This window comes from Mesoplodon mirus (genome assembly GCF_964341445.2).
Source record: "Mesoplodon mirus genome assembly, chromosome: 17".
In the NCBI taxonomy this organism is placed as follows: domain Eukaryota; kingdom Metazoa; phylum Chordata; class Mammalia; order Artiodactyla; family Ziphiidae; genus Mesoplodon; species Mesoplodon mirus.
In genome coordinates, this window is record NC_138993.1 from 78326115 (window position 1) to 78343372 (window position 17258).

The 17258-nt window shown below is 62.7% G+C and overlaps 1 protein-coding gene across 1 annotated transcript in view; it reads right to left on the reverse strand.

The window, feature by feature from the left end:
• Window positions 1-17258, reverse strand: part of RASA3 (RAS p21 protein activator 3) — an 86458-nt gene that overhangs the window by 9830 nt on the left and 59370 nt on the right. The window contains exons 5-20 of the mRNA XM_082602662.1: window positions 14346-14422; window positions 11006-11086; window positions 10607-10679; window positions 9893-9969; window positions 9019-9123; window positions 7640-7796; window positions 7196-7344; window positions 6536-6650; window positions 5805-5879; window positions 5062-5185; window positions 4626-4732; window positions 3768-3845; window positions 2104-2181; window positions 1571-1644; window positions 662-768; window positions 196-278 (exon numbers count right to left, since the gene is read on the reverse strand). Coding sequence (XP_082458788.1) covers window positions 196-278; window positions 662-768; window positions 1571-1644; window positions 2104-2181; window positions 3768-3845; window positions 4626-4732; window positions 5062-5185; window positions 5805-5879; window positions 6536-6650; window positions 7196-7344; window positions 7640-7796; window positions 9019-9123; window positions 9893-9969; window positions 10607-10679; window positions 11006-11086; window positions 14346-14422 — 1560 coding nt within the window. The remainder of the gene's footprint in view (window positions 1-195; window positions 279-661; window positions 769-1570; window positions 1645-2103; window positions 2182-3767; window positions 3846-4625; window positions 4733-5061; window positions 5186-5804; window positions 5880-6535; window positions 6651-7195; window positions 7345-7639; window positions 7797-9018; window positions 9124-9892; window positions 9970-10606; window positions 10680-11005; window positions 11087-14345; window positions 14423-17258) is intronic.

Consider the following 17258-nt stretch of genomic DNA (forward strand, 5'->3'; position numbering starts at 1 on the left):
GGGGCTTATAGATGCAAGACTCAATCTAAATCAAAAGTCTTAGAGAAGCCCCGCGGGTCCTGCCGACCCAGCAGGCAGGGTCGGGCTCTCTGCCCCGTGGCAGCACCTGTGGCTGCCGGCTCACAGGGGTCTGGGAGCAGGTGCAGGACGCGGGGCGGCAGCGAGGTCGAGTGGGGATGGGGTGGTAGGACTCACGTTCTTCATCTTGAAGGACTCCTCTTCCAGCGGCTCCACGGCCAGGATGTTCTCGATGGGGATGCTGTAGAGAGGCGGGTCCCCTGTGGCAGAGTGTGCCTGTGAGCCGCCAGGAGGGGCCGGTCTCCCCTCGAAGGCAGGGGACGCCGGCCTCACGCGCTCACCCCCAACAGGACCCGGGTCCTGAGAAGCCAACCCGTTTCCATGGGAACATACTGTGATCTAGATCATAGCCACCCACACAGGACAAGAGCGTCCACCCCGAGACCCTGCTCCCCACACCCACCCCGGAGGTGCCGACACTGCTCCCCACGATGCCCAGGCCACCCTCTCGGTGCCCCCTTCCCGGGTAAGGACCCGCCCGCCCCAGAAAAGCGACCGGTGCCGCCACAGGGGCCGAGGCAAGGCTCTGGTCTCTCGGGATGCAATACGTGAGAACGAATAAAAAGCGAACTATTCTTGTTACCTTTGCTTTTCTGGTAGGTAAATTCATGGTTTGTCAGGCGAAACCATCTTTTCTTAAAATTCTTCATCCCAAAGCGTTTTCGCCCCTGTGCCCTCTTAATCATGAACCTGTCGTGAACGGCACAGGCTGGTGGGTGAGCAGCTTAGGGCTGGGCGCATGGCCCCCCTGCCCACCAGCTCCGGCAGCCCAAGTCACAAAATCAAAGCCTGCAGAATCACAACAGGTCGCCACTGCCGTACCTGTGATACTCGAAGCAGACTGTGGGATTTCAGTATCTTATAATTTTATTTCCAAGTGACAGGATTTAAAAATCAAAAGGCAAAGGTCTCTACTTTTGAAAAGTTTGGCTCCTGTGCTGGTGTCAACTTCAAGTTACGAGTTGGTGATGACCGTGGGTCTATCTAAGCTCCAACAAAGGGCACCCCCCTCACCTCCCACCCTGAAAACACGGACAAGAGATGCTCCCAAAGAAAGTGCCGGCGGCAGGCTCCCAGCCCCACAGGTGTGCTCTGCAAGCAAAGACAGGAGGTGAGAGGTAGCTGCTCTCTGCCACGTCCTGTATTCTGAGCCCAACGAGGGACACTTCTGAGCGAGGGGTTGACGGAGGGCAGAGGGGCCTTGGACCCAGGTGAGGGAGCCACCCAGGCAGAAGCCTCTGACTATTTGGGGGCCGTTCAGTCTCCTCCGCCTTCAAACTCTGCTCCCACATGGGCATCCCTCCACTCACAGCCTCAGCAGAAAACAGGCACAGGAGTGAAAACTCGCCATGGCGCAGCCCTGGGGCATCTCCCCCAGACGGACCAAGGCCCCAGACGGGTCTGGACGCCCTCCGGCCCCGCGGGCAGGGATGCCCGCTTGGCGCCGAGCCAGCCTGGGAGCCCCACCCTGCCTCTCTCCCGCCAGCCCTACCCTTCCTTAAGCAGGATGGGCTGCTGCACACTCTTGGGGTCTCTTCTCCCGGAGGACGAGATCAAATCTAAGAACTGAAGTGGGAAAGAAACCGGATGGTTAAAAGGCGAACCTTCGTAGGAACAGCGCCTGGGTGCCCTGCATCTCCTTCTGGAACCAGAGGAGAGAGGAGACTCTGAGAAGCAAGTTGTCGGGCGGGGGTCCCTCTGAGAGGACCATGGGGTCTTGTCTCTGCTGAGACTGAGACACTTCCAGCCCTAGCTGAACCCCCGGCCCCTCCCGGGAAGGGCTGGCCGCACCCACAGCTGTTACTGCTCCTGAGAGGCTGCCAGGCCTCAGGTAACACCTGGAGGTCCACCTGCTCCCCTCGTGGAGCTGGAAGCCATCCCGGCTCCCCTCCCTGGCCGCTCCCCGGGTTTTGCCCCTACGGGGCACCCCCGCTCAGCTCAACCACCCACGACCGTCTGGATCCCTCCCACCGAGTCAGCTGCCTCTGCTTCCGTGAGTCTGCGTTAATCGCTGCCGATACTTACATTTTTCACTGCATCAGCGTACTTCTGCTCGTTGAAAAATTCATAGAATGCAGCCATGTAGGATTCCTTAAAACTGGCCTAAAATGAAACAGGTCACTTAATGAAGGCCTAAGGTCTCCTGGCCCGAACCCGAAAGATCTAGAGTGCGGCCACGGGCGCTGAACAGCAAAACACACAGGGGTGGATGCTGTCCGGGGCGCCGAGTACCCCGACCCCAGCCGCAGGGAGGGGCTTGCCAAACTCTGCAGGGTGGATTCCACTCAAACCGTGTTCAAAAAGCAAACCACACGGGGTCCTTGGTGAGATCTTTGTCGTGCATGACTCAACACCTTTCGCGGGCGCGTGGCTCCCAGACGCGGTTGCTGGGACGGGAGGGGTCCTCACCTCCAGGAGCTGGGGCAACAGCAAGAGGGACCCGGGGGGACCTGTGTCCGCATGAGGGCACTTTGCTACCCTGGGTGTGAAAACGAGCGAGTCTGTGCAGACCTCAGCCCAGCAGGTGCCTGTTTATCTGGGCTTCCAGCCGACAAACGCTGGGGCTGACGGATGCAGGAGAGCATGGGCGCACGGCTTCGTGTCCCTCGGATTCAGAGAAAGCCAAGCGTTTGCCCTGCAGGGGGCTGCTTGTCTGCAGTGCTGAGAGCCTGGGTCACTCCGCCCCACAAAGAACAGAATGGGGAGGACTGGGGTGATCCTGTAGGTCATGGCTCAACCCTTTCCAGACAGAGCCTGACAGGCCCGTCCCTGAGGAACAGGCCACGTCACTGCCTGTGTGCGGGGTACCCGGAGCCCACACCGCTGCTGCTGTCATGGGGTGGACGCTCGGGGCTCTGGCACATCATCAGTCTCCAGGAAGCCCCCATGAAGGGGAGACGCAGATTTGTCACCAAAAGGGGTAAAACGAGCTCAGACCCAGGGAAAGAGGGGGCTATTGCTGGCTCCATGTAGACGAGCCCTCAGTCACCAGGCAGCACCCCGACTTCCTTAAGGTGCTCAGGCCGAGGACGCCCAGCTGTGTGGCAGGGCTAGGCAGTCCCTACAGCCAAGGGGACATGGTTTGCAGATCCATACATGGCAGCGGGAGTGTTAGCTGCCCACGGGGGACGCACAGGGGATGGTCACTGACCTCAGGGGACATCACCGCCCACAGGGGATGTCTCCACCCACAGGGGATGGTCACTGCCCACAGGGACAGTCACTGCCCACAGGGGACATCTCCACCCACAGAGGACATTCACTGCCCACTGGGACGGTCATCGCCCACAGGGGATGGTCATCACCCACAGGGGACGGTCATCACCCACAGGGGAAATCTCTGCCCACGGGACGGTCACTGCCCACAGGGGATGGTCATCACCCACAGGGGACATCTCTGCCCACGGGGGACGGTCATCACCCACAGGGGAAATCTCTGCCCACAGGACGGTCACTGCCCACAGGGGACGGCCATCACCCACAGGGGACATCTCTGCCCACAGGGGATGGTCACCACCCACAGGGGACGGTCACCGCCCACAGGGGACACCTCCACCCAGTGCGGCCGGGCTGTGCCCCCACAGGGCGCCCTCATGGCCCCTCGCGGGGAGACTCTGGGCAGCGCCTGCTCCTGTCCTACTACTCCTTCTTCCTTCGTGTTGAAAAGAGAACTCAAGTCAGCGACTCACAGACTTGGACTTGGACAGGCTGCCGAGAGTCTGAATGGTCTTCGAGACAAGCGTCAGCGTCCTCGACGTCTGCGGGTCCTGCCAGAGACGGGAAGGGGACGGTCTCACAGATGAGTCGTGAATGAGCCCAGAACTGCCGCCGACAAAACGAACGACACCCCTAAAAGCTGCCCAGAGCGAGCGCCGTCCGTGAGTGAGCAGATGAACTCGCCAACGCTGGATTCGGAGGTCCCTGTGGACCCTCCAACCCTGAAATGCAGGCTGAAATGCAGGCTCTCAGGCCACCCCTGACCCCAGACCCCACGTTTCCAGCAAAGGATCGGATCCCCTCAGCGACTCTGGGGCTGAGTCTCCCGGGGACCCAGCTTGGGGGCCTCTCACCCTCCACACGGTTCGCAGGCTTAATTTAAAACCAGCAAAACCAGGAATGGGCCCATCACCCTGGGCTTTCCGCCTAGCACTGTGGCCCCCTGGCACGCTCTCTGCAAGGGCTCGGGCCTCGGGCCTTGCTCACGGTGGGAGCTCAAAAACCATCTGCTGACCACGTGGCCTGAATGATGACTGAGTATCCACGCTCCATGTGGGCAGGGGGTAACGTCAAAACAAAAGCCCCCAGAGGAAGCCCTGGTCACACCATCCAGCGGTTTTAACAACACAACTTTGATTAAAACGTCTTGAAACCTTCCTGAGACAAAGACGTAAGGGCATGTGGCACGTTCACGACCCAGTCACCACCTGGGGCTACCTCTGCATCTCCCCGGCTCGGCTCGCGGGAACTACCCGGGCCACCTGCTGGTCCAGGGGGCCGGATGGTCAGGAGGTCTGGTTGACTAGCTTACAGGACAGGTGCTCACTTACTGTGTGGTGGGGCGTGAGCTGGAAGAGGTTGGGGGACAGGATGGCTGGAGCGAAGAACCTCAGGAAGATGAAGCTGCTCACGGCCGTGTACCTCACGTCCAGGTCATCTGTGGCCAGGACACAGAGACAGCCGACTCACCGGGGCTTCTGGAGCCGCAGGGAATAACCGGGGGCCAGGAAGAAACTGGGAACCACTGGGACAAAGCTCGGCTGTGGCCTCCGGGTGGGGCTGGGGCCCAACTCACACAGGGGCGAGTGCAGACAGGAGCGGGGGGCTCTGCCCGCCGTGCAGCCCCCACGCTCGTGCCTGACCCTGCCCACTGGCTACGGGGTCAGAACCCTCGTTATAGGGCCCTGAACGTCCATTCTCTGCCTGGAGGCCTCGTCCAGAGAGGGGTGTGGGTGTCCCCATGGTGTGAGTGCCACAAGCACTCACCTTGGAAGCGCTTGGCGGCCGCTTCTCGCAGGGAGAAGAAGATATCACACATGACGGTGGGGCAGCTCACCCCCGACTTGGTGATGACGCTGAAGACGCGGTCCACGTACTGCCGCAGGTTCTCCTGCAAAGGTGGGGCTCAGTGCCGTCTGCAACGGACTCCCCTGGGCTGCCGTGCCCCACGGCCGCCAGGAGGGGCGAGGGCGGGGCTGGGGCCCCAGAGCAGCAAAGACAGACTTCCTGTCGCGGGTCAGGAGCAGCGCGCTGCAATCACAGTGACCCGTGCAACCAACCAGGGATGCGGGTGGAGGGAGCACGCTGTGTCCCCCACATCGACCGACAGCCTAGAGGCAGCGCCCGCAGCGATGTGACCTCCCGAATGCCAGGACCGGTCTCTGCTCTTTAGAGGCAAAGACTTGGCATGATTCACGTGAAGAAACCACACGGAAAGATGAAAACGGGGACTTGGCTGTTTTAAAAATTGGGGCGGAGCTCCAGGAGCAGCCAGAGGTGGCCCAGGTTGGGGACCCGTGTTTGCTGAGCTGAGGGAGACGCCCCCAACCCATGGGAGCCTCCCGGTTATGGGTGGGGGGAGGCGCAGGCCAGGCACAGAGCAGGGGAGGTGGTGGCTGGTGCGGGGGGGGGGGTGGTCCCCTGAGGCCGCTGCAGCTCAGGCGCCTGCCACCGCCCACCATCCCGGGGGTCGCAGCGTCCAAGGCGCTGGAGGGCGAGCCGGGCCTCACCGTGTTGCTCTCCAGGCTCTCACCGTCCTTCAGCCTCACGGGGTCGATCTCACAGGACTTGTGACTCTGGCAAATCTGCGGAGAGCGTTGAGGACACGCAGTGCGTGAGCCGAGCCCGGAGCCCAGGTGGGCGGGGTCACGGCGGGCGAGGCGGGCCTGGTCCAGGAGGGGCGGTCCTTCTCGAGACTGCGGCGCGGCGGCTGACACGGGATGAGGCTTCACCAGTTTATTAACGTTTTACCTCAAAGTGCTCTCAGGGTCTGGCTCACAGATCAAACCAGAATCTATTCTCAATTCCCTCAAAGCACCGCAAGGACCTGTTTTTTGGTGAAACTGTTCTGGGGGAAACACCCCCTCCCAGGAAGGGGTCAGTAAGAGATGGAGGGTCACTCCTCCCAGGGTGTCTGACCCGGGGCAGGGGTTTGGGGTGGGGGGGAACAGCAGCAGGGCTGTCTCTCTGGCCTCGCGGATTTGGGGAAGGAGGCGTCCTCGGAAGAACCAGTTTTTCTCTTGTGTGTCTTTCTGTCTTAGTGGAATGATGGACTTGCTTAAGTATTTTTCTAATTTGAGAAAAGGAAGATTCTGGGATGCTCAGAAGGTCCCCTTGGGAAGCCGGGGAGAAGCTGACGTGGAAGCCACAGTTCTGGGCTTAGGCGGGGCCCGGGGCTACAGGCTCTGTGTCACCTGCTCTTCCCTCGGGACTCTCTGGCCCACCAGCAGCTCCCCCTCACCTCCTCTATGGTGGGCTTCAGGGTGACGTGCAGGTAGTGCATCCCCGCCAGCTTCATCGTCTCGTCAATGCACTTGGACGTCAGCGAGTTTCCTCGGAAGATGGTATTGGGATCCCTGGAAAACAGCGTCGGATAGGGAGGCATCCAGGGGGCAGGGAGGCCACCTGACCGACGCCTCGCAGTGGGGGCCTGAGCCCTGGGCCTGCCTGCCGTGTAACAAACCCTCCGCGGCCACCGCCGGGTCCGTGGGGCGCGGCAGCCGTGCGCCCCCCACCCTGCGCTTCGAGGGCCTCCTCTGTTCCTCAGGGCCTGGGGTCAGCACGGGAGGCAAAGCCCAACCTCATGACACCTCCGGCGGGGTGCGCGCTGGATCCTTCTGAGCCAACGGTCCCAGGGGGCCACTCCCAGCAGAACCCACCTCCCCGGAAGGCCCGCGGCCCAGCCTCAGGAACGGAGCCGCCCCCGAGGCACCCGGTGCCCCGCTCACCGCTCCGTGCCACGTGCCTCCCAGTTCCCAGGAGAAAAGGCGCATTTTTAAAAGAGCAAGTGTGTCTCTGAAGGAACCCTGGCCCGTGTGGCTTCCTCTGGCCGCCCGGACCCCCGTCCAGCCCCTCACCAGGCCGGACCCCCGGAGGGTCGCGGGGCGCGCTCGGCACTCACTGGGTCCTCCGGACCTCGGCGCTGGCGATGGCACTGATGAAGGGCACCACCCGGCCGTAGTGCAGGAAGAGCCGCACCAGCGGGACGGCCGCCTCCTGCTTCTCCCTGCAGACCTCGCCCAGGATGTGGGCCGCGGACGCCGAGACGGGCTGGGGGGACAGGGCATGAAAGAGGTGAGCCCCGGGCCCAGCCCCCTGCTGTGCGTGCGCCCGGCGGGTCTGCGCCTCCCCCCACAACCACACACAGCACCGGGGCCGGTGAGCAGAGGGCCATGACCCTGGGGTCACAGTCAAGACAGAGCGCCAGGCGTGGGCCACGCCGGGTCCTGTGGCTCTCGCTGCGGGGGGCGTGAGGGCTCCCATCCCCAGCAGAGGGAGACCCAGATGGTCCCGAATACACGGCAGGCCCAAGGTGGGGGCTACGGTGTGCGAGCCACGCAGGTACCTCCACGTCCGCCGACCGCAGAAGCAGGTCCCGCAGGGGGCTGTAGTAGTCGGAGGAGAAGACGTGGTCTTCCGTGTAAACCACGTTCAAACGCAGGGACCCCAGGTCTTCCGGCTTCAGGCTCTTGCTGCCGTTGTCCCGGGGCTGAAGGAAGTACCTGGTGCAGGACACACGGACAAACAAGGCCGTCTGACGCAGCAGCTCCCCCAGGGACCCCGCCTGGGTGGTCCTCCCGTCACAGGCTGTGTCAGGGTCTGAGGCAAGGGGACTCGGGAGATGCTGCAGGACACCGCGCTTAGGTCCCTCTGCCTCAGTGGCCCCCACCTGACACTCCCGCAGAGTCCGGGCACCTGTGGGGTCCACCACCTGACACCCCTGCAGAGTCCGGGCACCTGTGGGGTCCGCCACCTGACACCCCCGCAGAGTCCGGGCACCTGGGGGGTCCCCCACCTGAAACCCCCGCAGGGTCCCTGTACCTGGGGGGTCCCCCACCTGATACCTCCCGCAGGGTCCGGGCACCTGGGGCGTCCCCCATCTGACACCCCCGCAGCATCCGCATGGGCATCCCCCACACTGTGTACTTGGTGCTGATCAAACAGAGCCACAGACTCAGACGCTGGGGTGGGGAAGCGGGAGGGCGGGAGGAACAGGTAGGACGGGGAAGGGGTCACGAGCAGTTTAGGAAACTGCAGTAAAACAATTTACCCCTGAAGACTGACACCCGACAGCGGCCAGCCCTGAGCAGAGCCCGGGTGGAATCATCCTCATAAGTGCACGCTGGGGGGTGGGCTTGTGCTGCAGGGCAGGTGGCCCCGGGCACACGGGCACCCAGCGGTCCTCCTGACAGACACTCTACCTCTCCCGGCCCAGCCGGCGGCCTTGCAGGCACCCGGCTGCTCTGAGCGCACGTGCCGGGCGGCGTGCCCTGGGCTGAGGCACTGGCCACCGGGGGCCGCCCGTCACAGCCCCGTCACGAGGCCGGGCTGCTGGCTGAGCAGGGTCGCCTGGGGCACTGAATCAGGAATTCCAGTTTCCCCAGGGCACAACCCAAATTTTACCCACCCAGGTCTGCAGGCATGCAGGGCTCTGGTGTGTGGCGTGGGGTGCGTGCACCTGCCCCCGCCCAAGCGTCTGTTGCGGGGACGTGGGGAGTGAAGCCAGTCTGGGGCCGGAGCGGCCGAGACTGGCATCTGCTCCCTGTCATGTGATGTGACCTGGAAGCCCTGGTGAAAGGGAACCAGGTGCCCTGGAGATGAGAGAGGGAGATGGGGCGCAGGACGGTGGTCTCCGGGACACGCGAGGGTTTTGAGTGTGGTGGGGCACAGCTGGCACGGCCTCCTTCCGTGCGGAGGCCGCTGCGGGGCCCCAGGTGCCCTCACCAGGCCTCGTGGGGGCTGGACTGCCGCAGCACCTTCAGCGGGACCCTCAGCTCCCCCAGAAACTCGTCCCCAAACTTCAGGTTGCTGGCGTTCCAGAGGTCCACCCTGGAAAACAGCAGTTGTGCGGGACCTTTTACCGGGCGGCAAGGCGGGGCGGGGTCCCTGCGCCCCCGAGCTCTCCCCAGAGAACCCGGGGCAGGACGGGACGGGGCCTGAAGGCCACACTGAGCACGGCTGGAGCATGAGGTTGGGCAGTTCAGGCCCTTGGAGGGACAAGCCCGGCTGCCAGGAGCCTCACCCCCATTGCCTGTCACTGCTCGAGGCCGGGCTCGCAGGAGGGACCCGATTCTGGCCCCTCTGAGCTTCCGAACCTCAGGCGCCTCGGGAAACCCTGACCCACAGGAAAGCAGATTTTAAGTGATGTCAAATCTGGAGAATCCCCACGGTTCTCGTGAGCGGGGCGCATTGGACCTAATGCGGTCACCCCAGCCCCAGGCTTATGATCTGCCCCCTGACACGGGGGAGGTGCTGCGGCCGGCGTAGCAGGAGGGCTGGCGCGTCCCCCAGCGGACGCTGCGACCTGGCACAGCGGGGGCCCCGCAGCAGCGGGACCGCGGCCAGGCCGGGCCTTGCACACGCAGAGGGGCTCGAAGCCTTCGCCCTTCAGCCTGGCGGAAGATACTGCAAAGCGAACACACACCACCTTTGCCCTTTCGCCATCACCCAACAGCCTCATGTTAAAATAATCCAGAAAACTGAAGTTCCTTTCTATCCATTCCCCAATGTTTAAAGACAAAGCAAAAAGCAAGCAGGAGAGAGGAAATCAGGCCACCCCGCCGAGCCAGCAACTCGACCCCGAGCGCCTCCCGCTCACCGGATTTCCAGCTTGTCCACGTCCTCGTCCTCGAAGTCAAAGTGGGACTTGCGGTTGTAGCTGCAGGGCCTGGTCACCTGGGGAACGGAGGGAGACCGTCAGGCCTCTGCTGCCCCTAGCTGCCCACTCTCCCTGCACTGGGAGCAAGGCCCCCTTGTGCTCATCTGTGCTGTGGCCCTTGTGGGGGAAGAACGGCCACCTGCGCGTCCCCGGGGCCGAGGCCGCGGAGCCAGCGGCTGGCGGTTCTGCTCCGGCCTCGGCCCCCCAGCCGCCGTCCTGCTGGTGGTTCACGTTCTGAGGGGCAGCCGGGGGCTGTCATCTGAATGCATTTCCTCTTCTGCCTCAAGACCCTCACTACTTCTGGTGACACAAGCCTCCCTCCACTGCTCAGGGAAGACTGGGTGGGGCAGGCAAAAACCAGGAAACCCCAAACCAACCAAACCAAACAACCAAAAAAAATCAATGTCTTGATAATTTGGCAAGTATTAATTTGTCAGCATTCAACTCAAAACCAGGTCATGCTGGAAGCAACAAACAGCCTTTCTGCCCAGGGAAGGAAGGACAGGTCCTAGGAATTCGAGCTGCAGGGCAGGACGGGGTCTTCACGTGGGGGGACAGCACCCCAGAACTCTCAGAAGTAAGCGGCTGAGGATCTTTCTGCCAAAGACCCTGGGGTGTGCTTTTCAACTGCATTTGTGTCACTGAAACACCAACCTCAAAGTAAAACACTTCGTCAAACTGGGGGTTGTTGGTCTTCTTTTTCACTTTTGTCTTCTTTGCTTCTGACCTGTAATCGAGGGGGGAAGATCAGGATGGAAAACAAACACTGTTGATGCCAAATCTCTTGGCTGAGGCTGGGCCACGCAGCACGCACGTCACCGTGGCCTACGGGCGTGTCTGTCTCCAACCCCAGACGGTATGCAAATCGGGGCCCTTTACTGAGCCAAAGATACCCAACGTGAAGATCAGAAAGGCTCTCTTTTTTACAGAGCAACTCTCGTGCAATAAAGGAAACAAAAGGGAGTGAAAATTGCATGTACCCTTGTCTGGCTCACCTGCTTTCCCGAGCGGGGAATCCGACCTCGCCCCCCTCCCAGCCGAGGCTGTACTTGCCTGCATGGTCCTGCCAGGGTCACCGTGGCGTAGGGGTCACACTGCCCGTTCACGATGGGGAGGCCCTGGCACTCGAGGATGCTGAGGAAAGAAGTGGGAAGTCAGGAGGGGACCCGGGGCCAGCGGGCCATCTGTCAAGGCCACCCGGGGGTCCGGGAGGGCAGCTGTCTCAACAGCTCTCAGGCCAAGAGCTCCGAGTCCCTGCAAAGTGCTTCCCAGGGGCTCCCGTCTAACAGACAGAGATGGACGCGCTGGTCAGCAGTCATAAGACATCTGGAGGCAGGAGAAGGTGCGCGTGCATCCAGGGAAAAGGGAAAAGCAGCCCGGCTGCGGAGGACAGGCTGCTGGTGTCGACTGCAAAAAAACGCACAACAAATACTATTGAGAATTGTTTTATTGGGTGGACTTTCTGAGGACTCGAGCCGGGGCCGCAGCCTCTCAGAAGGCTCGGAGGGACCCCTCTGAAGAGGTCAGGGGGGAGCCAGGATATGCAGGAGTTTCTGCAACAAAGACCAGGTAGTTGGAACATCAAAAGATTACTGTTCATGAAAGAAAACCAGACATCTCCAGTTAAGGAACGTAGCGCTTCTCTATGTGTGGTGAGGCACGGGAGTCGGGGCTCACTGGAATCGTCCCTTTGATCTGCACCTCAGCTCTCTGGGGCCAGCGTCCTGTGCTTTCCCACCTGGAGTCCCCTCAGGGGCGCCGTGGGGGCAGCTGCAGGGGCCGCAATACCCTTTGTCTACTGATACGGCAGCTGACGTTCTTTGTCCACAGTGGAGATTTCCCTGAGCGAAGCCCCCGCCCTCCCTTCCTAGGAGCTCGAGAGAGATCCGCCCGGCCCGGCCTGCCAGGTAGGAACTGTGGTGAAGTCCGTGTTATCGGTGGGGACCTGAGGGCCCGGCACCCCAGGGGCTTAGAGCCCTAGGCCGGGCGTTGCCTGCAACGCACCTCTCGGGCCGGGAGACCCCGTCTCGGGCTTCACTCTGCCGACCGCCCCGGCGCCTGGCCCCCTTTGGGCTCTGGACCGCCCTGGTCATTCCTGCGCCTGTCACCCTGGCTGTCGCTGGACAGTTCCTGCTCCTGCTTCTGGCGGGACGCTGGGCACTGTGAACTTCACGTCGCTGGTGCCCGGATTCTGGGCTCATCCGTGCTGTCAGTGGTTGGGGTCTCTTGTCTGGAGAGCAATTCTCGTCTGCGGCTCTGTCCGGGAGGTGCCAGCAGCCTTGTTCGGGGACAGCGCGGCCCCACTGCCCGGTGTGGCCCCTGGAGTCCATGCTGAGGGTCGGAGTGAGTGCAGGCTCTCCACTGGGCTTGGTGGAAACTCGAATGACCCCCAGCTCTATGGCCCCATCGCCCCTTTGCCCCCTCGCCTGCCCGGCCCTGAGGGACTCCACCTTGTCCGTTGGCGCAGGTCTGGGGAGTGCCACGAGGTCCCCTACCCTGCAGAACGTGCCCACGGTGGCCTTGACGCCCCAGCTCCCATCTGTCGCCTCACCCGCCTTGGGCTCTGCTGGGGACACCTTGCTGGCCATGTTGCCGACGCACCTCCAGGACGAAAGCTGGCCTGCGGCGACCTTGTCTGTTTCCCCACTTGGGGGCCGATCGCCCTCCGCCTGCACGGCTGGCTCGCACGGCGTCAGCTCCTCAGTCCTTCGTGGTGGGAGCCTGGCCGGAAGCAGAGCCCTAACCCCGTGCTCGACGCCGTGGCTCTGGGCGCCCTGCCTCCCCGCTCACTCCTCCACGCCGGGTGGCCTGGGTGGCTGCTGCGCCTCTCGGGAGCCTGGTGGTCCTGACGCGTTATGGGACCTCTTCTCGCGGGGCGAGGGCCCGTCTCCTCCGTTCCTGCTCCCTGGAGCGTGTGGCCCCTTCTCTCTCCATTTCTCCACCACTGTGTTCCGCCCCGCTAGACAGGCTGGCCCTCAGGGACTTTAGTGAATCTTTTCAACTCTTTCTCCTTTCACTCTTCTTCTGGAATTTCTGCACTTCTCTCCCTGCTACTAACCTGGTCTTGGGTCATCCTCCTCCCTCTGTGAACTAACTCGTCACTAAACAAGTATCTTCAGGTACATTTCCAGGGACAGGCACAGAACCCTGAGCCAGCCAAGAGCTTGTGCCAGGGGCTGACACCCTGAGAAGCCCCCGGGGGCTTGAGGTCCCGGCAGCCGCAGGGACAGCGGGTGGGTGACGCATGCGAGGAACACACAGGGCGACCCGTGGGGCGGGCGGGTGGGAGGGGGTCTCAGGACAAGCCCGACCCTCCCTCAGTCGGGGGGTTGCTGCCTCTGGGGCTGGAAGCACGAGAAGGGGCTCACTCGCCCCCTCCCTCTGCCAAAGCCCAGAGTTCAAGGCAAACGCGTTTTGATCACATTCAGTTGTTGAACAGGAAGGTTGGGATAGTGGTGCATTTTGGATCCGCAGAGATAACGGTTTTCCCGGCAGCAGCTCAGACAGGGGGAGCAGTTCTTCCCACGGCTGGTGTCTTGGAGAAGCGCTGCCAGGTGCAGGGCAGCAGCCACCCGTCAGTGTCACTGCCGCCCCTCACAGACCACCGTGAGGAAGGCGCTAACCAACACGCTGCCTGGCCCCAACGGCAGTTACACATCCCGGAGAAAAAGAAAAACCGACACGCTGACACCTGGATGCAAGACGCACAACAGGAAAACAGGTGTCATGGGCACATTGCACCCTCCTCCCTCAGATGTCACTTCACCAGCTGCATAACCTGGGGGTCACGGCTCAGCTGTACAGCCTGGGGGTCACAGCTCAGCTGTACAACCTGGGGGTCACGGCTCAGCTGTATAACTTGGGGGTCACGGCTCTGCTGTACAACCTGAGGGCCATGGCTCAGCTGTATAACCTGGGGGTCACGGCTGCTTGCATCACATCCAACCAGAGCCTATTTCACTGCAAAAGGTATATTCACACCCCAGGCATTTGTCTAAGCCGATCCCATACACACATGTGCACACTCACACGTACACACCTACACTCTCACACTCACACCTGCACACACTCACACTGCACACTCATCAAGCATACAGGGTAGGAGGAGCTCCGATTTCGGGTCGAGGTCTGAGGTCGGGCCCCAGCTCCGCCCCCACCTCACTGTCTCCACAACCCCAGCCTCTTTGCCTAAACGTCGCCCTGAGTAACTGGTTACTTGCAAAAGCCGAATGCGTCACCTCCAGGGTGAGCAAGGATGTTAAGAAAGTCATCTGGGGAATGCCCAAGTCTGGGAATCCTGAGTCATTTGTTTAAAAAACATGAGCCACCGCGCTCCCTGGGGGTGAGACTTAGTCCTGGGCAGACAGGCCGTGGCGGCCGTCCCGTGACTTACCGCGTGGCCAGCTTGTGGCAGACGACACCCGAGTCGGTGATGACCTCACTCAGCCTCAGCTCCAGGTGGACCTTGCCCTGAAAGTGACAATGACAGGGGGTCACAGGGGGGGCCACAAGCAGCGGGAGCTCTTGGGCTCCGATCACAGACTGGTGACACATGACCCTGCGTGGCATCCACGCGCGTCCAGCCACCCGGCTCAGATCCCAGAGGGTTAAAGAAGCTTGCAGCCCATCGGGCACGACGCTGACAGCGGGCACTGTTTCAGAAGAAAGAAAAGGAAAAGGTCCTGGAGGCGGCAGTGTCCCCAATGGGCCTGACTGTCCACTCTGGGCTGGGCCGTGTCCACTCATGCGCCGCAGGCCCCAGGCAGGCGTGGGCAGCTCTGCCCGGGCGTCTCGGTGCTTCTGTGTCTGCGACAGGCAGGGTCGGAGGCCAGGACCCTCAGCCCTGCTCTTTAGGAAGGAAGCGGACGCTCACGCGCGCTCTCGGAGGAGGGGCGGAGCGGCCGAGGCTGTGCTTCCACCCGTCGGCCCGTGCAAAGGGCGCCGGCTGAGGACGGCGAGTGGGCGGGGCGGACACGGCCAGGGCATCATCAGGGCCACGAAGAGAAGCGGGGAGACGGGCTCCTGAAAAGTCCAACGGGAGGAGGCATGATGCTCGTGTTTCCGTGAGCGAGCGTTCGGTTAAATTAAACTGACTTTCCTTAGACACGGAGTGAACTGCATCCATTGTCTCCAAGGTCGTTTCTGACTGAAACCCCTGGACCCTGCAGCCTGGGGAGAGCCTGTGAGGGCCGCCACGTCTCAGGAGAACCCAGGACGCGGTGGGGATTGCTCACCAGCTGGGGGATCGATGAGGGGCGCTCGGCCCCACACGCTCCCGTCACAGCCCCGACAGTCACTGCAGCGCAGGACCCCGACCCCACGCGGGAGCATCCAGCGCTCCGGCCCGGGCCGTCTGCATGGGGCGTGTGCTGACCTGGCCAGCGGCTCCTGGGCCCGGGATGCTTGCTGTTCCTCTTCTGCCCCAGGGAAGCCCGCTCCAACAGCGGCCAGACCTTCCCACCTGCTGCTTCTAAGCTTGACCTGAGCCACCAGAGAAGTGTTTTGACAAAATGCCAGCAGCACCGATTATGAGAAAGGGAGAGGCTGGACCCGGACACGCAGCCTGAGGATGGGGGGCGCGGGGAGCACCCCCAGCTAGAACCCCGCCCGCCAGACAAGAGAAAATAAACAAGAAACCAGGGTCTGGACATGAGAAGGGTCAAGGGCGATACCTCCATCACCCCAGGCCCTCTTTCCTACACACCTCTCGGGCCCCGCACTGGTAGGTGACACGAGCTCCCCATGATAGCGTCTCCCACTCAGAGCAAACCAGCTCCGGGATCACGAGCCTGGAAGCGAGCAGGTGCCCCGGGCCGCAGCATGGGGGATGGGGCGGCCTCACGCACCAGACACCTCACCCACGACACTGACACGGGCTCCCGATGACACGGATGCCTCCCTGTGGGGAGCCCAGGCCGCGGGCGGTGCTCATGGCCGCAGACGCATCCAGGCCGCCCAGCCGCGGGCAGGGCTGGGTGCCGGCCTTCCCGGCCTTGTCCTCACCTGCGGGCAGGCAACCCGCGACAAGTCCCACGAGGTGGGACCAGCCCGCAGGCATCACAGCCGCGCGGCCCGGGTGACACCAGCATCCCGACCCGGAGTCACATCTGTTATCTGCGGAGGCTCTGACAGGGCCCGCCCCTCGCGGGGATGCACTTGCCTAGAGCAGCGGCTCTTCCCACAGTGGCTCGGGGCGTCCGCCCGAGCGCCCTTCACCCGCCAGGCGCGGACACAGGGTCCACTGCGCACCACAACCCTGGCGCGCGGCAGGCTGGTCCGACAGTGAATCCTTGGGGCCGGTAACTGGGGCGGGAGTGGCGGGGGGCGGGGCGCGGCCTCCCTGTGCGGGTGGAAAAAACAAAGTCCCCAAAGGCCAGTGGCTCATCCTGAGCCACCCGATCCTCATCACTGTCCCCGGAGCAGGAACTGCCGTCCTTACAGTGAAACAAGCACGCATAGACTGATGGCCTGGAAACCAGCCCAGCAGAAGCTCAGCTGTCACTGGTGGCCCGGTCAGCCTGGTGTCCTTCGTCGCACCCCAGGTGCACGGGCGCCCGCTCTGAGGCAGACGGTGGACCATGACCCCCCGGACCGACACGTCCCCAGCGATGCACGACTGGCTTCCGAGAAGCGGGGCCCCAGCCTCGGGCACCGGGCGCTGGGCGCTGGGCTGGGGAGCCGCCGGCCGTCCAGGCCTCTGCTCCCCAGTGGAGGATGGACGTGGACTGTGACCGCTCGCTCCTCTCCTGGGGCAGCACGTCCTCCAGGAGGCGGCAGATGTTGTCAGCTGATTCGTGCTGTTACATTTCGGGGGGTTTGGGGGAGGGTGGTATGAGGCAAATAAAACACAAACACACACATCTCGGAGAGAAACCCCTGCAGAACAACCCAGGACCTGCAGCTCAGAAGTTCACACCCATCCTCACTGCATAAACAGTCCCACCGCAAACACCAACGCCCCAGGGTGGCGCGGGCCACACCCTGCACAGGGCAGGCAGGGAGTGTGGTTTCCCAGGCTCGGCCCCTGCAGGGCACGCGACCTTCCATGGATGCACAGCTACACACAAAACTGTCCCCTCCGCTTGTTTTGGCCCCAGGGGGAGCCCTCTCCCCAGGGAGGCAGTCACAGGCCCACCTGCCAGGCTGAGGGCAGAGGTGGCCACGCCTACCACAGGGGCCGGAACCCCGGAGGGGGTCCAGCTGAATGGTGCTCGTTAACAATTAGCCCAGGCAGGACGTACTGAGACTTGGCCGGCGTCCTCGCATTTATGTTGGTGTGTGAGAAGAGAAAGCTTCGGACAGAGCA